Consider the following 24,340-nt stretch of genomic DNA (forward strand, 5'->3'; position numbering starts at 1 on the left):
AAGAGTCAAGACTGACTTCAAAGTTTTGCATCTTTGCAACGGGGAGAAATGGAATTTGCCACCCTTTGTCCACTGAGACTGGATAACCGTGAGTAGAGCAGGTTTGTGGGAAGATCAGAGGTTCCATTTGGGACATGGTAAGTTTGAGGTGTCTATGAGACATCCACATGGAGAGGTCCAGTATGTAGTTGGATATATGAGTCTGGAGTTCAGGTGAAAGGTCCAGGTTGGAGATCTAAGCCATCGGCTTATAGATGGTTTTGCAGCCATGAGACTGAATGAGATGACCAGAGCATGACTACAGAGAAAAGAGGAGGCCCAAGGACTGAGCCCAAGGGCATCCCAACAGTAAGAGGAGGAATCAGCTAAGGAGATTCAAGGGAGGAGGAAATCCAGGAAAGTGAGGAAAGTATATGGAGGAGAGATGGTTAACTGCACAGATGCTGCTGACGGTACATATGTAAGATGAGGTCTGCTAACCGATCACTGACCTAGAAGTGGGGAGGGGAACTTTCTTGCGAGCTGAAGAGAGACTGGGAGGAGAACAACTGGACAATCAGCTCCTTAAGGGGTTATTAATGTAAGACCTTTCATCTAGTTATTCCCCTTCCCTGAGCCTCACTTCCTTCATCTATAAAATGGGGATAATAATAGCATTCATCTCACACTATTGCTGTGGGGTTTGAGTAAGACACTGCCTGCTACATAATAATCCCTCACAATGGAGTAACTGTTGTTATTTTAAAATAATATTCTTTTTCCAAACTATGCATCTGATTGGGAAAAGGAAATATATTATTTTCAACAGTACATTTTTTGAATGGGTAGATAAAATTTGTTTCATCCAACCAACAGTTGGTTCCGAGATGACAGTGTATAGTCTTTTATAACACTTTCTCAAAAGGTGGCATAAAACTGTTGCAGTTCTGAGTTTTTTTAATTGTGTCAGAATATTTAACATGAGATCTACCCACTTAGCACATTTTAAAGTGTACAATAGAGTCCCGTTAACTATGGGCGTGATGTTGTACAACAGATCTCTGGAATGTAATCACGTCATCTTCTTGCGTAACTGAAACTCCACCTGTGAACAGCAACTCCCATCTCCCCGTCTCCCCCGCCCCTGGCAACCACCTTTCCACTCTCTGCTTCTATGAGCTTGACTATTTTAGAGCCCTCATATATGTGGAATCATGCAGTATTTCTTCTTCTGTGACTGGCTTATTTCACTTAGGATAATGCCCTCAAAGTTCATCCATGTTGTCTCATATGACAGGACTGCCTTCTTTTTCTAAGGCTGAATAATCTTCCATTGTCTGTATATACCACATTTTCTTTATCCATTTATCCACTGATTGGTATCTAGACATGTTTGCACATCTTGCCTATTGTGATATACTTTACTTTTGTCTCATTTTCCACCTAATGGCCTTTCACGGTGGTGACCTTTTCATTTTAAATACTTACATTCCACATTCTTGCAAGAAGTCTCAGTAAGTGCCAAGAGCTGTCAGCTACACATCATGAATTAGCCAAATATATACTCTATTATAAAGAATTATCCTCCCAAGAAATTGGCAGTCCCAAGAAACAAAAATGCTCTACACTGAGAGGTGAAAAGGAAACTTTAGTGTTCTGGAAGTTTCATTTACATACTTTTGTTGTTTTCATTAAAGTCTGACCACTAGTGTAAGAAGAAGACTGCAGCCTACCATTAGGAATTTTAATTCTCTCTGTATCTGATAATACAACATATTGTTTTATAAGCTGCGTATGTTTTAATTTACCTCCTACAAATTTATATAGAGAGAGAACACAAAATGAGGTATGTTACCCTCTGTCACTATATGAACAGACATCCTGTTGCTAAAAATGTCACATTGTTCTCAATGTCAGATAAGTGAATGTCTAAACCAGAAGCTTTGAAAGACAGCAAAATCTACACCCCAGACATTTTCTATGGCATTTGTTAGTGTTGTGCCCTTTGCTTCAGGAGGATAAACTTGGCCCTTCTATTATGAAATAACGTCATCAAGCATTTGCCAAAGCCTCACTTTCACAGCTCCTCCTGCACATATGCTGGGGACTCAGAGGGGACTTTGTCTCAGGGTCATGTAGACAAAGGAGAAAACTCATCTCTTTTGCTCCATGGGATCAAGATGTAGAAGTTTTAAGGAAGGCTTAATCATGAATAAATGTCAGCAGTGTGGGATGCTAGAAAAGGTGTAGAATACAGAGTATGCTTTCTGGACCAATCCCATCAACACCAGCTCTAATCGCTCATGTGTTCTATTAGGATGGCCAACAAATATCTCATGACTTCTTTTTTATGGGTTTGTTATGAGATCAATTGATCAGGTCTATGGCAAATCCTCCCCCTGACGTACGTGTGTGTGTGTGTGTGTGTGTGTGTGTTTGAATGACTGAACAGTAGAGAATATTTGGGATTCCAGTATGAATTTAGAAATCACCTAGGAGCCCCTCTATAACACCTCCAAATAGAAGAGCAGCCTGCCTCTTCTTGAATACACGTAGGTATGGAGAGTTCAGTTAGTGTAGGAACAGCTAGTCAGGGCTTGGGCAATTCTCAGATCTAAGTATTAGAAAGTATTTCTCATATTGAGGCACTCTGCCTTCCTTAACTTCTGTACTTCATCAACAGGAAGCAAAAGAGATGAAGTTGTCTCCCTTTTCATATTACTCTTCTCTCTACCCTGCTGTTTGCTTTGGGCAAAGCATTCCTATGCCTTCCAAGCCTTTTAATTTTTTAAAAATGGCTCTCATTTATTGAGAGCTATTACAACACACAAAATGCTGGACTAGCACTTTACATACATTTTCTCACTTAATCTTCACAGGCTTTAGGAGTTGGGTTTTATTAATGTCTGCATTTTTACACATGAGGAAACTGAGGCCAAGGGAAGGTAGACAACTTGCCACGTCTGTCCGACTCTAGACCCACAGCTCAACCAGTAGGTTCAAGTGCCTCTAGTTTCTGATGCAATCTGACACTTGAACCCCATGTTCTGGCAATGTTCTTAAGATGTGACACCTTCTCAGAGTCAAAATCATATTGCTGGTCTGAGTAGCACAGTGGAAATATTCACCCCCTGACCCAGACAACACGCTCCATCAATGTGCCCAAATCTGTGTGACCATCTTAGATCACTTGTCACCCAGGTTGTGGGTAGGGACGATAAGGCTAAGAACTCTGGTAAAAAGGGTTTTTATTCTGAGGCTACAGGGCAGTTTTGTACCACGAAATGCAGGCAGTAACGCCAGGTCTTAGGGGGCCTGGGGAACGACCAGTTAGCTACTCTCTTTGCCCATCTTAGATGCCACCCAGTTCCTGCCCCGCCTCCCTGCAAGTCGGCCACATTCTCTTAGCTTCTGCCCTCTTATGTCTCCAAGGTGCCTGTGGATTTCCATGACATTCCCTGGCTCCGATTATGTGTGAACTTGCATCTGGGACTGTGGGGTACACGATTACCTGACTGGGGCATTCAGTATCATTTAATTCAAATTCCCTGGAAAGAGGCAGTGCGTCGTTGGGCCAGTTTAGTTCAGTTATTCCCTCACCTGAACAACAAACTGGGCTCGCCTGGTACAAACACGGCAGCCAGGGACTTCCTCCTCATCCCCTCAGGAGGGCTGTGAGAGAGGAGGTGGATTATCACAGAAGGAGATGGGGTGGTATGTAAAAGCGAACTTTTTTTTTCAGAGAAAGTCTTAAATTGTTTCTTTTAAAGTTACCATGGAAATTGTAAATCTTAACAGTGATATGGATAATTATAGAATAAAACCCATTTTAAGTAGCCCATCACAAGGCTTCAGCAATTTTCATTATTTTGTCATTTCTTTTCAACTGTCAACTTCAATTATCCTGGTAGTAGTTTAAAGCCAATATAAGGTACGATATCCTTAGGTCTGTAGAAATTTTAGTACCTCTGTCTAATGGGTGAAGAGAAAAAAATAATGAAAATACCATTATGACATCTAATAAGATACAAATAATTTCTTAATATAAAGATTGATTTTTGTATAACTCTCTCCTAGATATTTTTTTCAAGTAAATTACTATCAGCTCTATTGAAAAGTAGAGAACAAAACCTGTCACATCCTTTCACTTGATATTTAAGACATATGTCATACGTTCCTTGAGAAATGAGGCCTAGAAGTTCAACCACTGAAGACATTCAAGAGGGAAGTGTTAAGATCCCAGACTACAGTGCCACGTCAAGCCAATTAGAGCCTGAGACAGAAAGAAAAATATTTCTCCCATATACGTATGTTTTTATGTATGTATGATATTTTTTTCTAGGACATTTCAGCAGTTTAAAAAATAGTGAAAAGTTGAAAAGTAAGTGTATCAAAACTGAACATTATTTTAAGTTTAAATATTTTATTTTGACCAAAACAGAATTTATTACAATTTTAACTTCATCTTAAATTAGTTAAAAATTGTTTAAGATCGTCGTTGGCCAAGGGAAATTTGTCAGGCATGGCTATTGTCTCAACTGAAAATGAGATCGGGAAAAAACAGATTTTGAAAATATTATTATTTTATTATAATATTATTGCTTCCATTAAAAATCCAGGATACAAATTTTTCCTTTTTCCTCAGTCTTCAATATGACCTGGCATAGCACTGTTCATTATTTAAATTTTTGATATTTTGTTCAGTTTGGATTTTTTTTGTATTGACTTTGATTTTTTTTTTCATAAGATTGCATTAAAATAGTGTTTATCTCCATGACTGAGTTTTTGTCACTCCGTTAAATTTTGCACCCAAGATAAGTGCCTTGCTCACCTCACCCTCAGCCTGGCCCTGCCAGACTCTGCTCCCTTTCTCTGTACCCCAAGCTCCACTCCAAGCCCATATCCAACTATTCCCCTTCCACCTCCAGGTTCTACATTTACTGAGCCAAAAACATACGGCCTAAGGGTTTATGACTATAGATATCCTTTGGTTGCCACTGAGTTAATTTTTAATTTGGCTGCCTTGGGGCAACATGCCCTTTCCCTTCTACCAGTTTCTATCAGTCCCTCTTCTTTTTTTTTAACATCTTTATTGGAGTATAATTGCTTTACAATGGTGTGTTAGTTTCTGCTTTAGAACAAAGTGAATTAGCTATGCATATACATATATCCCCATATCTCCTCCCTCTTGCGTCTCCCTCCCACCCTCCCTATCCCACCCCTCTAGGTGGTCACAAAGCACCGAGCTGATCTCCCTGTGCTATGCAGCTGCTTCCCACTAGCTATCTATTTTACATTTGGTAGTGTATATATGTCCATGCCACTCTCTCACTTCGTCCCAGCTTACCCTTCCCCCTCCCTGTATCAGGACAGGAATAAAGATGCAGGCGTAGAGAATGGACCATCATTCCCTCTTATCTAACCCCTAGCCTGATTTGCACATCCTGGATACATTCCTGGCCCAGGGTCAGCACCTGAGTTTGCAATGCCCACTTATGAGTATAAAAGTATCACATTTAAAATGTGTGTCTTTAAACAACAACAACAAAAGCTCACTAGATAAGAATAGAATAGAAAAATCTGTCTTTTTATCCAGGGTTGGAGTTTCTTAACCTGTTAGATTAAAGATGTGCTTTCAAGTATCCATGAACCCCTAAAGTTGATCAAATTTTATGCATACATGAATTTGTGCATTTTTCCTAAGAGAAGGATCAATAGCTCTCAGATTTTTAAGGTATCTGTGGCCAAGAGACCTTTTTATATAATGGATTTTTTTAAACTCTCCAATTAAAATTCTGAGGACAAAAATTAATTATAACTTTTTATGAGATCAACAGTCTGCATGACATCAACTGTTAGGAAGATGATGGCTGGCCAAGAATCACTTAAATCTTTACTAGGCAAGATTTTTAACTTTATACAGTTCTCTTTAATACATTCCCCATACTTGTATTAATATCCTATAATACCCTGGCTATCTATGTTACAACTGGCCCCATACTGAACACTCAAAAAACCTTTATTTTGGAGGTGGGGGTGAGGAGCAAGAAAAAAAATCTGCTTCAGAGTTTCATTCACTCATGTTGAGTGAATTCACTTATCATCATATTTGCCCTGTGTGGTCAGCTATCATGAAGGTTAAAATGGATAGATAGCTATGACATCTTTAAAGGGACAGCCACTCTCTTCCTTTTACAGACCACCCCTCTGCCATGTTTAGCTTTGGAGGTATTAAACCTTTTCTTTCTCCTTCAGTTTCTTTCTCCTTTACCTAAGATTTTAAGCCAACAGTAGTTCTAACCAGCTAGGGTATACTCTAACATCATCAGTGGCTGTTTTTGGTTTTTTTTTTTCATTTCATTTTCACACAAAGGTACCACTATTTGCACTGCTAAGATATTTTAAAGTTCAATTCCTTTAGTATTTTATAGTGAAATTAAAATAGAGATTCAATGAGTGGAAAGGAAACAAAATTCCCTTTACATTTAGTTATTTTTAATTTGATCAGTCTCTAGATCTGAAAATCAGAAAAACATGAGGCAAACTGATTTATATTTGGGGGACATTTTCCAACAAGGAGACAGTAGGGAGAAATCTGCTATAAGATTTTTCTGGTGAAGGGAAAACTAATTCTGCCAACCAATGAATGACTTGATATTAATTTGTTGTCACAGGTACAAAAACCAAAACTTTGGAGAAAAAAAAAATTCCATTATGCCAACACTCTTAAGCCCTCACCCAAAACTAAAGCTGTGTGAAAACTGGTCTTATTTCCAAAAAACATTTACTGGATTCCTTTTCTGCATGTTTTCATGCTTTTCCTCTACTGTGTGGTTGGCACCTAATTCTTCTGAATATATTTCCTTAGAGTGCTTGCAAATAAAACCGATGCTTTGCCTTCTCTGCCACATTGCAAAAAGAGATGTTTTTATTAATTGGATCATTTATATCTCTTCTCATTATTTTTTCCTCAAACTCAGCTCGGAAGCCAGAACTTAACTGCCAATGTGCTGGAGGTAAATGCTTCACAAACACACAGACAAACCCCACCAGAAGCCTCTTCTTCATGCCCTCCTTCTGTGGTACCTTTTAACCCAACCACTTTTTCACCAGATGGTGGCTCCAGCCCAGCATCACTTACCCTGCTACCACCTGCTGATTTGGGGCCTTCACACCTCCAAAGACCCCCAACGTTTTTGCATTGCTTTTATAAACCCCTTCTTCCTGCTCCTGCCTGCCTTACCCACAGCAACACCACAGTCTCTCTCACTACAGCCCTCCCAGGGCGAGCACTCCCCCTGCTCCTCCAGGGAGTACTCCTCAGCCACCCCAGATGAGCTGCAGATAGCTGACTCTGACAAACTGACTGTTCTGAAACACCTTCCCCAACCGCGGGTCAGCAGTCTGCCAGGACAGACGGCATCACTTTAACCACCCCTGCTATCATGCATGTAATCATTCTTCTTTCCTATGCTCCATCGTTTTTTAAACAGATCTCCAAAGACCAAAAGGACCAATTTCTTGTCTGCCATCTGATTTTGCAGCTGAGCATTTTTATTTGCATAGATGTTGATTCCATCTAAACCGATTCTGTACAATCTGTTATGGAAATACATTACATTCATCCTCAAAAACCTATTTTGGGCTCAAAAGGTCAATTATATTCTCTTCATTCGTTTTAGAGTCACTTATGTTTACACTGTGTTGCTCTAGCTAATGAGTTGTACAGTGATTTGCCTTAATAAGAAGTTTTCTCAGAAATTTAGATAGGTATACATATAATATGATGATGATTAGTAGAGAAAGTCTAAAATTTTAATCCAGTATTAAATCCTGGTAGATAACAGTTTACTTCAGAGATTCATATGCATGTGCCCTGTGTGAACAGTTCACATCTCCTTATTTGTCACATGCATGATTACTCACTGTATGATGTTAATTCTTATTGCTCCCCTTTCATTAACAGCTACATCTTTTGAACCCATCTATCCAGCAGGAGTGAATGATGTAAATAACCTTAATCTACATTGCAGAAACTTGGCCCTATGATTTTGTTGGAATTATTTTCCCAAGATACTCCAGTATAGAAATTTATGAATATTTATTGTTTTATATATCAATAATTTGTCTTCCATTTAGAGCAATATATAAATATTTCCCATACGTATTTATTTCATCTAAATATATCTACTTGACAAGCAGTCCCTAATAAATGATTTATAAATGCCTAAAGTGTTTCAAAATTTTATGGCGCAGATTTTCTATTGCATATAAAGTATAGATAATAGCTTCAATTTGAAAGGCACATAACTTTAGGCAAAATAAAGGGAATTTTTTTCTAAAATTGATTTCATAATGAAGTTCTAAATATGCACTGTCATAGAGAAAATTTTAGCTGTGCTACATAATTTTTATGTTGCATCAAGGTCATAAATCTGTGAATTTCATACCTGGAGAAATATTATAAACTATATGTTTTTCAAGACATTGCAATTACAGAAGACAAAAGATACTTTTTAGTATCTTTACTAAATATTTAATAATACTTTAGATGGGCTTCAGTATTCATTCAACAGCTGGGTATAAAACTTTCCCCTGAAATGTTGCATTCAGGGACTAGCTACAGAAGGAACCTCCTTTTCCACGGCTAATACCTCCCCTGCCACTAGTACCTGGAGTGCAACAAGCATGAGCCTCTCCATGTTCTACTACGCTTTCAATAGTTCTTTACTTTTAAAACTCTAAGGAATGCCTTTACCCAAAAATACAAAGCAGTGATAGGGTATTAATTTATGTACTAGCCTATTTAATTTACTGTTTCTAAGACTCTTCAGGAGCCTGAGAGGCATACATATAGCTTTGTGGAGCCGACTGTAACTGAACTTAGTTTCAAGTAACAGTTTAAATTGCACATACCTTCTCCATGAGATGGTTTTCCTAATAATTATTTCACTATAACAATAAAGTATTTTCTAAAATTCTAATAGTATTATTTCATTAGTAAAATCCTAACTGATTTAACATGATGAAAGACTAAATCTATTTGCAGCTTTTATTTTGTTTAACCCATAACCAATGTTATTGAAACCATCAAAATAGGAGGCAGGGCAACTTTCCTAAGTTTAGTTACATAGTAACATGATAGTTTTTAATAAGAAGAATTCTCCTGCCTTTAACATTAATTATAACAATAATATTTAAATTATATTTACAAAGATCAACCAAACTGGATTTGGACAAGGAGGCAAAAATAGTCTCGAATAATTCATCAAAGATATATAAGCACTCTGAAGCATTTGGGTAGATCAGTGCATCACGCTTATCTGAATGGCAGTGCTCTAAGGTAGATGACCCTCAAGATAGGGTTGCTAATAATGATTTCTGTAACAGCTCAGAGCAGTAGTTCATCATTAAGCACAATCATTGTAATGATATGCTTACTGACTTTAGGACAGATGTGGTATGGCTATAAAGTAATGAAACTAGATTAATTCTACATTATTTGAAAACATCTGCTTTAAAGTGAAAAATCATGGAAATGTGCAATTAATTTACCTATGTTTCAGGCCTATACTACAGAAGTTTAATTTGTTTTAAAATAAGCAGATAAAGGTCACAAATTATGGTTCTTTGTGTGCATATATGTGTTTTGTATTTATGCAGCTGTAAGGTATTTTAACTAACTGCTCTTACTAATGTTTTATCTTATTTGCATGCATTATGCAATCTCCACAATGCTCAGTGCTGTGTTGTGGACAGATCGGCATGCTTAATAGTGAGCTCAACCTCTCTAAGTGAGCTGATTCAATTCAATTAGAATATGTATCTATTGAATATCTACTATCCTATTAGCACCAGGTTGCACGTTATACAGAAAAATATGTTTTAAAAGCATATATACGACCATCTTCAACAAGAATCTTGAAATACCACTGGGGATATGAAAATACTTAAATATAAAGCAATCAAAACAATAAATTATTAAAGAACCAAAAAGAGGCCTATAACGTGCTAAATGAAACATGAGTAGAAGAAGCCGGGGGTTTAACACCACTTTCTGATGCTTCGCCAGGTATTTGATTCGTCCAGAATAGATTGCTTCATGACATATATAAATCCAAACAATTGTCCTCCTTATGTTAGTCACCTTGCCCTGGAAACCTTGATTCGCTACAGGATATATATCCCTGATTAAGTCTGAAAACCGATCACTTTCCTCTTTTCAAAGAATGTTCTTTTACAATCCTACACGCAGAGCAGTGTGATTTAAGTCACGACATTAGAGCAGATTCACCCTCCACGTTTATTTTATACTGGCTCCTCTGATATCTTTGGACATCACTGTTGGCAGAGCAATGTGCCCACTGGTCAGCTGCTTCCATTCTCCTAATCACCTCCTGTGCCCTCTGACATTTAAAGAGAGTGATTTTCAGAGTAAAGGAAGATAGAGAAGACACTGAAAACAAAAATGTCCCGTGCCCTTCTCGACATCAGTTAGTAAATAAATACTTGACGGCTGATTACTGTCATGTGAATGGAAGCCATTACTGCCATCTAAAGGAGTGACGTTTACAGGGGACCGTGTGCTTTAACAGGATGTCTTTGCACTTTTCTCAGAGCCAGATAACAGTGAATGGAAACTCTGGAGGCACTGTGAGTCCACTGAGTTACTACCAAAGGCCGTTTTCCCCTTCTGCCTACTCGCTACCAGGCTCACTCAATTCAAGCATTATCATGCAGCATGGCCGGTCACTTGGTAAGTCATCTGATAGTCATGATTTTCATGACAATTTCAATATAACAGGTACAAAGCAAATGAGAAAAATATAAAGCATCAAGTAATTTTTGGAAAAGGAAGCAGAAACATTCAATACTCCACTATTTAATGAGCCTCTCCTAGGGGAGGAATTAAAGGCAGAGGATTTAACACTGGAGAAAATAGGGACCCGGCTATTCCAAGATGATGACTGCATCTATATCTGAGTCTGGAGAAGGCTATTAGATATTTGGGGTGATGGGGCAGAAAGAAAAAGATGGCCAGTTGGGGAGAGGAGTGTGCACATATACCAGGAGAACATTCATGTAGTGAATTTCCGTGGGTGGCAAATACCCTCCATGTTCGAGGCAGCCCCTTTCTTTTGTGGAAAAACTTTCATTGTAGAAAATTCTTTTGATATATATAAAGAAGAACTATTTAACAGTTAAAACAGTTTAACAAGGGGATAGGCTGCCTCCCAAAGTAGTAAACTACTATTCAAACTGAGACCAGAAGACCACCAGTCAGGGATGTGAGTTCCTTTAAATAATGATGCAGAATTTTATAGAAAGGTAGTTCTTAATCCTTTGGGAATTAAGAACTAAATGAAAGACAGAGCTCTCCTCCCCCCCAAAAAGAATGAACATTAGGACATTCATATAACTTTTTAAACATATGATTTCATGGGGCTCATGAACTCTTTAAAGCTTCCTGGAAAAGAAGCTGTGCTATATAATGTTAGAAACATTTTTATGCAGCAAAATATATTAGGACAATTTAGAAAATAATGTAATAAATATTTCTTAGTTTTTAAAAATGTAAAAAAAAACCAACCAAACATTGAAAAACAGACCAAATCGAACCATCATCTGAATTCAAGCTGAGAAAGGTTCCATGTTGAGCAACTAGAAGGATTGCAGGGCAGCAAGAAACAGGCAAGACGGCGGAGGACCACGTGACCACGACATACCTCTCAGAAAAGCAGGAGACCGATCCTCTGGCCACCACCAACCAGCAGAGAGAAAGAAACTAGAACACAGGGCTTTAACTCCCATGTCCTCGTTGACAGCAGACAGCGCCTTCTCTTCCCCGACACTGTGTATTGAAAGAAGATGAGGCTGTTAGTTTACCCAGGAACACCCAGCCTATGGATTGTGGAACTCAACTTCTATGCCCAGCAAAACCTCTCTAACTATAAGACTTACATGTAGCCACGAGACTCAAAGAAAAGTCTAAATATACTTGCACCTTCTCTAAGGCTGCTCCTGGGATCATCTGTGAATCTTATAATGATGTCCTTTTACAGTATAAGAGAGTAGAATGTCTTTGTGCCAAAAATACTGCCCTTATATAATCACTCCCTGGTGTAGTTTTATAATAGGAGTCCGTTATATCTAGATTCTTTATGGAGCTATGCATGATCACACATCTATAGTAAAACTCTACAAATTATCCTAGCCATAATATTTTTCTAAATAATTATTATCAAAGTTGGATTCTGTCCCCTTTGCCTGTCTTAATGAACACAGTTTTGTCCCTCCCACCCCAACAAACAAAATATGTAAATACTTAAGTATGGACAGGCTTTTATATTAGAACATATCAATGGGTGGATTTTACATATAAACTATACTACAGAGAAAGAAATTCTGTAGATAAATACTGAACAAATTCCAATTGGCCAGTGCTGAGATAGGTCCTGAGGAGGATATACAAATCTATTCTGCCCTAGAGGAACTTTATAAAGTTGAGGACAAAGCTGCAAAAATGAGAGTTAGTGGACTATATAAGAGCATAATAAAATAAAAGGCTAACTTGTAAGCTATAAGTTCATAGAATCTTATGACCCACATATGAAGAGAGTTAACACTGTTTGTTTAGGCTAGGACTTTGCAAATACTCAGTGCTCAAAGTGTTTGATAGAAATACTAGCATCATGGTTGCCCACTCAAATCCTTTCTGTAATTAAATGGAAAATCAGAGTCAAATATCACTTTGCGTCTTAATTCAGAGTTGCTTGGAAAGATACTACTTTTACATACAATGGCACGTAAAGCAGTTTTATTCCTAGCTTTATTCATTCTTCATCAGAAATGGATTGAAAATGCTTTTCTGTTGCAAACTAAAACACAGTCATAGTAACAGCAGTTACAAATATTATAACAGATATTAGTTTACAAAGGTCTTATCTCTACTTATCCTTACAATGATGAGTTAAATTTTTTAAAAATCTTATGAAATTTTGTATAAATTTGCTACAAAAACACAGTCATATCTTTTTAGATGTCTATATCTATATTTATATCTATACCTATACATAATCAATGACTGCCACCCTGACATAAGGACTTTTCCATAAGCACATAAAAAGAGACCTGACTAACAGATCTGACAAACCATGGCCAAGAGTCATTCTTGGCCAGCAAAATTTTGAAATTTATTGTAGAAAAACAGGAGGTCATATTATCAATTGTACTAAATAAATGATAATGTAGATGTTCATAAATACCTGTAAACTCTAAGTGGAATATATAGTACACCTATGTCCTCTCTGTTTCTTATGAAAGTATACCAAAAATTTAACGAAGATGGCATGAAGAGCATGATAAATCTCAGTCACAATGTATGCTTAGGGCAATTTTCACATCCAAGGGGTGAGAAGTCATGGTATTTGCTACTTTAAAGTAAAAGTGAAGCTACTTTACTTTAGTGGCCATCGTGGAGTCTTAAATAAACGTTAATACTAATAGCTTACGATCATTTCTCTACCCATAAGCCTTCACATCCAAGTATATGTTTGGATGTGAAGATTTCCTTATGTGATTTTTGTTTTCACTTTATTTTTATAAAATCACTGTCATAGACTCAATAGTCATATTTTTCATCCTAAAAGTACACTTTCGTACTTTAAAATAATGGTAGTCAGCAGTTTCACCAAAATAATAGCAATGTAAATGATGACCTGAAGGAAATTACTAAACTTGTCTCAGCTTCTGTCCCCTCATTTATAAAATGGACTCCTCACCCAAGATTACTAGAAGGATAAAATGAAATAATGCATGTACAATGCTTTCTTAACACAGTGGCTGCCACGTGGCCGCATGGTCTTTCAACAAATATTATTCTTCCCCTTCCCCTCATCACTGAATAATGAGGATCTTGTTGTTAGAGGTCTATTCAATATATACCTACACGTTAACAATGAGTGGCTCAAATCTAAGGTCAATGAGTTAAAAGATATAGTGATGGAAATACACTTTATATTTATTTATAAATATATTATAATATAGTATTATATATTTACATATAACTATGCAATTATACGTAATTACATGTAATTAAATATATTATATTACGGTAGGCATGAGGCTCCATTAATTTGACTCCTCATGCATCAAGTATATTTCGCCAAATTTTCTCCACAGATTCCTCAGAGACATACCCCCAGCATGCACAGTCTCTGGACGGCAGCATGGGCAGCTCGATACCGCTGTACAGATCCTCAGAGGAGGAGAAGAGAGTGACAGTCATCAAAGCACCGCACTACCCGGGGATCGGGCCGGTGGATGAATCCGGAATCCCCACGGCAATTAGAACGGTAGGAAATGCCAGCGCGCCTTGCTCCGGGGCTGTGCACAAGCTCCACAAAGGATGGATTGTCAATGGCTTTGTGCATTCCTATGCTCTTATATAATGAGGATTGCCCTCCGTGCCATCTGAGTTCTCATGAATATTATGCTGTGTGTGGCAGAGAAAGGGAACTGTCGATTGAAGATAATGACCCAACCTGTTTTTCCATATCAATTAAAAATCACAAAAAAAAAATCACGAAAATTGTGATTCTGTTAAACGATAAAAGTAGGCTTTGTTTGGTTTTACCTTTTCCACGGAGTGTTGGGGCAATAGAGAGAGAAAAGGGAAGGAAGAAGAAAATGTGAATTCTTTGGCTGCACTGAATTCCCATGTGCATTGTGAATAAACCAGTGATTTGTTTCTTGAGATGGATGTGTGTTACCACCAGGAGACTGGGAGCTGTGAATTGGGTGCTGGGCAGCGAGATGATTGGAGGGAAGGGAGTTCATGTCATGGAAAGGAAAAACTGTCTGAGGAAAATACACACCAGTTTTAGTGTCCCTCGTCAGCTGTGCCTGCTGTGAGCTCTCCGGGGCGATAAGTGAAAGTGTTTGGGTTTTTTTTTTTTTAAGTCTTTAAACTCTGCCAGAACATTGCTTGGTGTGTCAGGGCAGCCCCTTCTGGCAAAGCTCAGCAGCAGCAGAGGCTGAGCTTGGGCAGGCAGCTGCTTGCTGATCCAGGCCACTTGGAGAGGAGGTCTGTACTGGCCTGCGCGAAGGAATACTGGGGGCGCCAGGATGAGAGCGGCGGCACCTCTGCAGGTGAAACTGGGGGGTGGTCAGAGAATGGAGCGCCGACTGCATACACTCGGTCTCCAACACCCACGTACGCGGCTGGGCTGGTGCCGAGAGCTACTGGCCTGGAAGGCAAACCTGGGGGGCCAAAGACAAGGGTGGAGAGAGGAAAAGAACCGGCAAGAGATCAGAAAAAGAGATCAGGGACGATTGGAATCGCTCAGAAAGAACGAAAGACAAAGACTGGGGGTCTCTTGTCTTCTTGGATTTGCATTCATCATATGGGGATCCTGTGTTCGGAGAGGAGAGTTGAAAATTGATTATTCCAAGTATCTATATTAGAATTGGAAGCCAGAAAGTAAATCTGTAGAGCAGTTGCTGGGGCTTTAGACTCATTAGATTCTGGGGATGTTGAACGTGACTAATTATAAAGTCCTAAAAATCTCTGTTGGAACCAATGATTGTCATATTTAAGTGACAGGAAAAGTTCAGGGATTGTGACTAACATTCTTAATCTTATGGTGACTGCATGTTTCCGGTGGTGGCACTTTGTTGTTTGTTTCTCTTTTAAGATTTCTGACTCAAAATGGTTTAATTTGAATTTTTTTTCCTAATAATGTAGGGATACAGTGTCAGACAGGTACAGTGTCTCTGGTTTTGTTTAACTGACCCTTGACAAATTAGGAGATCCCTGATTCTGTGTAGTTATAGATTGTCTGATTTTATCTGAGACCTCTAGGTGTGTTTTTAAGTCAATATATGATAGACACAAATGGACATGCAAAGCTGAAACTGTCTTTATTCGTAAGATATAATTTTCTTAAATAGCAAGACCTTGCTTTTTACGTTTTAAAAGGAAAAAACTGAGATGTTATAGATGGTTAGTGAAAAAGCAAGAAATATTAAAAATTTATATATTTTTAATCTACTGCCAAATCAAAAGCATGTTTAGATATGCATAAACAAATGCAGATACTAGACATTCAATGCAAGTTCCCCCTCTATAAAATAGAAAATAAAAACATAAGCAACTCAGAAGTTCCTTATAAGGAACCAGCATTTTTATGTACAGCTGTGCTCTTATGTAGACTGTTCAAAGTTTACAGAGAAGGTACAGGTGTGAAGAGTCATTCACATTTCTTATCTGTCAGCCCCACAGAGCACATCCCCAAGTATAGCTGTGTTTATAAATGTGGAGTCTCGCCATGTCTGAGCCACAGCAGGCCAAGAATCTCCAAGGCTGTTTTTCTTTCTCATCCGCATAGAAAGTAATAATTATCAGACTTACATTGCTTCACAGGGACTTTCTGCTCAGTGTACACACCAAAGGCAGTACTGTCCCAGTGTATCATCTCAGAGTCTCATTTTAGACAACCAGCATAGACCAAGGAAACAGAATTTCAAAAAGTAACATGGAAACTCTAGAAAGCCAAGAATTAACCAAATGTTATCTGAAGAAAGGGAAGCAGCTCCCCAGACTGCCCTCTCTCATGCGACCTGGGACGTCTAATGTTAGCCTTTTACTGCCATCCTTAAAAACAACAACAACAAAACCCGCTAGGGTTCAGATCCCACGAGACTGTGTAATTAAGGCGAGTAGTTAAGTGAAATGTAAGATTCTTTCCTTCAAGTTCAAATATAACAACATTTGAGTCTTTTCCAGTCTGGAAAGGGGCGAAAATAGAATAGAATAATGTATACTGGTGTACATTCTTATTGCTTGGAAGTATTAAACAGTAATGAAAGGAACCAAGATTTGAATCTAGGTTGATCTGACATTAATCTCAGCTTTCCACTGCAGCCTACTGTTTATATTATGTCAAAAGTGGGGTGGATAAGGAGCTTCTGCTTTTAAGGAACTTAGTTTAGCACAGCAAATGTTGCCAACATTTTATTATCACGTTAAAGAAATTTTGAAACAATATCTGTATTTTGTGACTTGCTCTAGGACACTAGATTGTTTACTATAGTCAGTATTTTAGTAACTTAGACTAGTAAATACCAAATTTTTATTTCTCTAATTCTAAGGCAATGATCAGAATACAATTCGAGTCCAAAATATTCCCTAGTTAATTTTTAAAATAATGTCTTGAACACTATACTCACTAACAAGTTATTATGGATAATGATAATTATCACCAAAAATGTAGAAAATATGTGTCTTTTCCCTTTTTGGAAATCTCTGCACGACAAATCAATGTAGAGTTCTGATGTTTTGTAAACTACAGGAGTGTAAAATTTCAGGTATATTCAGCCAAGTTATAGAAAACAACCAAATAGTGATTTACTAGTAGCTACTGTCCATGCAAAATCATTGTGAAGAACAAATACACAAGTAAGCTTCCTGAAATTTGAGTAGACTTCCGTTTACCTAATCTCAATGTTTGCCGTAACAACCTACATGGTGGCATTTATAAAAGGGACTTTAAGTGCTTAGAGGATTTCTTTTAGAAAGGGACATAGAGTTTTAGTATTCCCATTTACCAGTCTCACACTCCTCTTTGCCAACCAACTTGGGCATTTCCTGGCATCTCTGTGCTCACCATATAAAGCTAGCAGATGGCACAACAGAGATCCCGCCGGATATGTGCCCTCCAGCAAGTGAAGGAAAAACTCCTGTCTGTCAGGATGCATTGCCATATACAGCGATATAACTCACTTATTCAGCCTCCTCGTTGCCATTGGTTGTGTCCAGGTATGGCTGGGAAACATTTTTACACAAAGTTATGTCTTATTTTTTATTGCTAAAGACTGCAAAGGAATTAAAGCTTAATGAAAAAGAAATCCATCTTTTATGAAAATAAATGTCCCTTAAAGATACATGTTCATCTACTTTGTTTAACCCGGCAAATAACAGCTAGACTCTTGCTTTATCACTGCCTCTCCCACCAGCTCCCACCATTTGAGTATAAAGTCCACCAGTGATCCACTCAATATTTCCATTGTAGAAAGAGCCTAGAATGAGTGAAGAAGTGATTCCCAACAAAGTCAATTAGCCCTTGATGTTACTCTGTATTTGTGGTGATTACCAGAATCATATATTCTTAGAGATCAAAATAAGTCTAGATATAGCACAAAACCCTCAATTTCCAGATGGAAAACACGATGACCACATTGGAAAGAAAAATCAGGATATAAAATCTACACCAAAGCTCAGTCTAACAAATACAAGAATATTTTTGTGGCCTTCCTAACAGAATATCTTCTTTGAAGAGAACTGCCTCGAAAAATCTGTATATTTAGTCACTATATACAGAATGGTCAAGTTTCTTACCAGAATAACCCTGGAAGAGTTAAAATGAAGACACTCCAAGCAAAATCTTGAATTATGATTATAAAGGCATATGTCCACTTTCACAGGTATACGATTAGGTAGACTTCCATCCAATAACCTGGATTCATTCATTGTTTTATTCTGTACATATTTGAGGTTCCCTACTGTTATGATTTATTGAGCATTTCTTATCTTCTAGGCATTGTTCTAGGTCTTTTTGTATACACTGTCTCTTTCAATTTCCATAACAATTCTACGATGTGGATATAATTATTTCATCTTAGAGAAGAGAAAACTGAGGCCCTAAAAGGTTACCTCACTTGCCCAAATTCTTATTGCTTGGAAGTATTAAACAGTAATGAAAGGAACCAAGATTTGAATCTAGGTTGATCTGACATTAATCTCAGCTTTCCACTGCAGCCTACTGTTTATATTATGTCAAAAGCGGGGTGGATAAGGAGCTTCTGCTTTTAAGGAACTTACAGTTTAGCACAGCAAATGTTGCCAACATTTTATTATCACGTTAAAGAAATTTTGAAACAATATCTATATTTTGTGACTTGCTCTAGGACACTAGATTGTTTACTATAGTCAGTATTTTAGTAACTTAGACTAGTAAATACCAAATTTTTATTTCTCTAATTCTAAGCCGATGATCAGAATACAATTCGAGTCCAAAATATTCCCTAGTTAATTTTTAAAATAATGTCTTGAACAGTATACTAACAAGTTATTATGGATAATGATAATATCCATAATATCCAAAAGGAGCGAAGCAAACAATTACAACAGTATAACTTTTATTCAGTTAATTTTATATAAATAAGCTTGCACAAATATCAACTATCTAGGGCTGGGCACAGCTGTGACCTGGAAGAAATAGAACCATAGCGTATAACATTCCAACTCAGCCTCCACCCAAACAAAGGGTAATATATTTACAAATTGCATGTATCCCTGGATAAATTACTGATATGTCATCATGACATAGTAAAGAGTCAGAACAGAAATCTGCTATTTAAAAAGATAAAATATACAAAGAGGAACAATGTTTATTTGGAACCAGTTTTGTAACTGTTGGACATTTTCTTTTACAGACAGTTGACAGGCCAAAGGACTGGTACAAGACCATGTTTAAGCAAATCCACATGGTGCACAAGCCAGGTATGTAGTTCTGTTTTCTGGTCAGGTCCTTGTGGGCTGAAGGATGCATACTCGTTCGTGTAGTTTCGGTTCACACAGACTGTCAAGACCCCAGCAAACTTCATGGCCCTCCCTTCTTTTCAGCACTCCTCCTTATTCTTAGATCACCCCTCCACTCCCAGACACCTGCGCTCCTGCTTCACCCCTGAGCTGCCAGGAAGCCTCTTAGAAGGTGACCCTTGGAGTAGTGCCAGGGGCTCTGGCTTTATGCCTTCATCCTTCCCCATCCACAGTATAAACTGGCCTGGCGTATTATCTGCTTAAACGGACACATTATTCCTCTGTCCACGTGTATCTGCCCCATATCAAGACAGTGACTGTAGCTGGGTCTCACTGAGTTGACAAGGGATCTTTAAAGCACTTACTAAAGGAAATTCATGATCCAGAACAGGCGGAAAGGAGGAAGAGGGACTGATATCTGTATGCTGTGAAGTGGGCAGCAGAGCAAACCTTTACAGCCCAGAGAAGTCAATTTGCAAAGGCCCAGCAAAAAAAAAAAAAAACAGAAAAAAAAAAACCCCCATAATATTTGAAAATTTAAAAATGGTTTTATGAACTAGGCAAAATGTGTTGGTTTTCTAACAAATCTGTTGTTTCTCTGAAGTTCTGCTATCTTGTTAGGATGTGGTGACCAATCTGTATTACCATAATATTTATGTTTCATTTTCTAGATGATGACACAGACATGTATAATACTCCTTATACATATAATGCAGGTAGGATGGGTTTCCTTGCTTGGCATGAATACACTGTGCCCTCCCATGCTTGGAAGAACTTCCCAGTCACCTTTTTTTTACCACTCTGAGTGCACGATTTCAGTTTCTACAATTAGGAAGATGCTTTTTTTCTTTTCTCAGCATGTATAACGAAAGATTTGATCTTTTCTCATGGAAATAAGAACTAATACTATTTTATCTCCTTCATCCCCACTGTTAGTTTATTCTCGGCTTCAGGAATGTTTAACCAAAGTGTGAAGGACAGCAGGAAAGAACATACTGTAATAGGGGGTACAAAATAAGATAAAGATCTTCTTTTATCAGTAGAGAGAATGATTACAATTGCGTAAGATCTTTCAGATACAGTTCACCAAAAACAAGTCAAGCAAAGTATTTTGTGACCCTGTCCATGCTTTTGCTCCAAATGCAATCATTCATTGAAGGATTTTTAAACATCCCACTTTGCTGGACCACTTTTCTGACTCAGAGTTGCCAGCGGTCATAATGGAACAACTTCAATTCTGGGCATTTCCACTTGTACTTGAGTAAGTTGGTATCTTGTGAAGTGGTTAAGGGCTGGAGTGAGGGACCCCTAAAAAATGTTTCCATCATCTCTTTCTCCTAAATGTCACATCAGGGGACCCCACACGGGGCCGCCTGTCACTTCCCGGCCCCAGGCTCAGGACGATTGCACAGTGCCTGCTATTCCCTTCTGTAGAGCAGTCTCCGAGGCCCACATCCCGTTCGGCAGCTGCAGCCTCCCATCAAGGTCCCCTTGCCAGCCACACCCCCAAGCTGGATGAGGTTGTCCCCTCCGTGAGGCCTGAAGGCCAGCACTCAGGCCTTTTCCCTGTTGAGGATTCTGCTACTAGTGTCCGACGACAAGTAGAGGGAAAAAAACAAGCAGAACAAGCTCAGCAAGCTGCAAGAATCTGGTTTTCAGTCCTCGCTCTTGCAGATGATAGCAGGTGGCCTGCTAAGATTCCCTCAACTTTTATTCCTGGTCTCAGGTTCTCCTAACTCCTCTCCTGTGTTTAGCTTGTTAAAATGCAAAATTCAACTGAGAAGATTTTAAAGATCTTCTTGGCTTTATTAAACGATTCATGAATCAGGCAGCATCCAATATAGCAGATAGAAAGGAGCTCTGAGGAGCTGAACAAAATGAAAGACTTTCAATAGGCAGAAGGGAGCAGGAACAAGGAAGTTAGACTAAGAAAAAAAGCGGGTGGGTTACTGCAAGGTCACTTTCCCCGAGGGGAGGGCAGGGGGCTGTTAGGCAGAGTATCTAACTCGTGCTGGCCAGGCCATTCCTGATGGACAGCTTTTAGATTCCATTTCTGGGAGACTCAAAACTGTAACTAAGTTAAGTCTCGGTTTGGTGCTGTGGGGCTTAGCACGAGCAACTCCATTTTGGGCCTGTTGTTTAGTTCTTAACAAGCGCTCAGGTTGAAGTCTGACCGTAGCACTGAGGCAAAACAAAACTGCAGACACTGTCTCATTTGTCATAGCCAATTTGCATGGACCTTCAGGAGAAGCAGATGAATGAAAATACACTTAGCTCAAAAGATTGAGGTGGCAGGAAATTCAGAATTTTTATAATTATTTTTCACATTGAAGTTTGCATCCATTAGAATTAGTAAATTGAACGGTAGTTACATATAAACTTGCAGAGCCCTTTAGAGTTTTACCATTTAATCAGTAGACAAAGCAACTCTGATTAGTCTCTTCCCCTCCTACTAACCTTACATCGTGCTGTTCTATGCCTTGCACTTTCTGCTGCTTTTTTTCCTCTGCCATCTCCACTGCCCTCTTCCCCGACCCACCCAAACCAATCCTTCAGGGCTCACTCTAGTGTCATCAGTTCTGTGATATCTTCTCCAACCAATCACCATCTTCTAAAATCTTTAATGCCTAAAATATGTTTTCCTCATGTGGCCTTTATCATATGCTACCAATTATTTTCAATCATAATTCTAATCATGTCTCTTTTCCCCAGATGTGCTATAAGCTTATTGAGAGTGGATGTTTCCTTATGCCTTGCACCGCATGTATTTAACTTGCTCAATATTTTGTTTGATTGCAATTAACATGTCAATTATCATATGCAAATCAGAGCTTTTAAAGTAATAGAAGATATTTGGAAACAGTTCTATTAAGTATTCTTAATCTTCTTCTAAAATCTTAACTACGTTATTAGTTTACATTATCCACGAGAAAATTTGCTAAGTATCTGTAAGTTTGTTTCTAGTACCAGTTGGAATTATTACTAATTCCATAATAACTGATGAGGATTCACTGTAACCAATGCTCGTGTATTCAGTCCATTAATGAATTAATAATGATTAATAAATTAATAATATTAATAAATCAAGAGCATACCATCCAATGCATGCATTGTGAATATGTTTACCGATAATAATCTTGGTAAAATCATGGGATATTTTTGTGGGGTATAAGTAATGTAATGCACTTTCAACATGTTATTTGTTTCTGTTCTGTGTTTGTTTTGCTGTGCTGTGTTTCCTGATAGGCCTGTACAACTCACCCTACGGTGCTCAGTCACATCCTGCTGCCAAGACCCAGACCTACAGACCCCTCTCCAAAAGCCACTCCGACAACGGCACTGATGCCTTTAAGGATGCTTCCTCGCCTGTCCCTCCCCCGCACGTTCCTCCTCCAGTCCCACCACTTCGACCAAGAGATCGGTCTTCAACAGAAAAGTAAGGCATTTTCCCCTGAAGTGTCCTGTATTTAGCTTAGGATAAAAATAAGCCCACAGGGCATTCAGCAGAAGAATCAGTGCTTACCTTTCTGAGATAGTATATGTATAGTCTTATAAAGGTGCCATGTTCACCTCCTCTATCAAGAGTGTAGTGAACACTTTCACAATATTGGTTCCTAATACCATGGTCACCTGAGTTCGACTTGAAGTAACTGAGCGTCATCTCCACTCTTTGATCAATAAATGCATATGAGACAAATAAATAGAAATAATTGACACACACTCCCTTTGGCACAGCAGGTCAGAGACTATGCAGTTAATTTTCAGTTTCCTCAGATTTGAAATGTTAGGACTATTAATGATTTAAAATTGCCCCTCTGATCACAAAAGTATCTTTTTGAAAACAGAAAAGGTTATTCGTAAATCATAAGTAAGGCATTAGTTGATGTGTCTAGCTGTGACTCATTTCCACACACTAACTTTAATTTCCCCACTGAAATATTTTTATAGAAACTATTCAAACAAAAATAAAAATTTATAAACACACTTCTATTGGGCCATTTTTATTAGGATAATGACTAATAGTACTACTTATAGGTAACCTTCATTGAGACCTCACTATGAGCCACTAATCTAAGCACTTTTCCTGTATTATATCACTTAATTCTGAGAACAACCCAATGAGATATGTTCTATTTTAAACCCATTTTAGAGAGAGGAAAAAAAAAAAAAAAAAGCTGTGGTTTTGAAAATTAAAGTAAGTTGCTCAGCTCATGCAGCTAGTATGTCCAAGCCAGGATTCACACTCAGCTCTAACTAAAGCCATAGCTCATGCTATACCAGCAATAATAAATAAGAATATAAGAATTATTCAGTATTAATATGGTTATTAAGCATCCATCTATCATACCCATCCCAGAAATATTATATTCAACACCCTACTGTACCATTAAAAGTAACTGATGATCATATAGGGTATAAGATACCACAAAGATAGACATACATTATGTGTGTAGAGTTCTCATTTTAATGCCTGTCTCCTCATGATGATTATATGTTTATAGGTTTTATGTCTTAAATTTGAGAAATAATTGTCTAGACACAAAATGCTATCTCTGCCATAAAAAAAGAACCAAAATGAACTCAGATTTAAATGTATTTTGTCCTATATGTCTAGTAAAAATAAATCTTTCATTGAGAAACATGATAATCCCTTAAAATTTTCTAGAATGTTTTCATATACATTGTCTTATGTGACGCTCAAAGTACGTCTGCTGAATATTACTCATCAATTTACTAGAAAGCCAGGACCTGCCTGCCCCT

General features: G+C 38.1%; 1 protein-coding gene across 9 annotated transcripts in view; it reads left to right on the forward strand.

Annotated features, from left to right (window-relative positions):
• The window catches only part of SORBS2 (sorbin and SH3 domain containing 2), a 230,452-nt gene that overhangs the window by 126,010 nt on the left and 80,102 nt on the right, over nucleotides 1–24,340 (forward strand). For 8 of the 9 annotated variants that reach the window (XM_082375171.1, XM_082375165.1, XM_082375168.1 and 5 more), the window contains 5 exons: nucleotides 10,597–10,735; nucleotides 14,161–14,333; nucleotides 19,474–19,540; nucleotides 20,251–20,295; nucleotides 22,826–23,015. In XM_082375171.1, coding sequence (XP_082231297.1) covers nucleotides 10,597–10,735; nucleotides 14,161–14,333; nucleotides 19,474–19,540; nucleotides 20,251–20,295; nucleotides 22,826–23,015 — 614 coding nt within the window. Of the gene's footprint in view, nucleotides 1–6,959; nucleotides 6,996–10,596; nucleotides 10,736–14,160; nucleotides 14,334–19,473; nucleotides 19,541–20,250; nucleotides 20,296–22,825; nucleotides 23,016–24,340 lie in introns of all 9 variants that reach the window. The other variant, XM_082375164.1, reaches the window with a different exon arrangement.

This window comes from Balaenoptera borealis (assembly GCF_965194805.1).
Source record: "Balaenoptera borealis genome assembly, chromosome: 21".
NCBI lineage: Eukaryota > Metazoa > Chordata > Mammalia > Artiodactyla > Balaenopteridae > Balaenoptera > Balaenoptera borealis.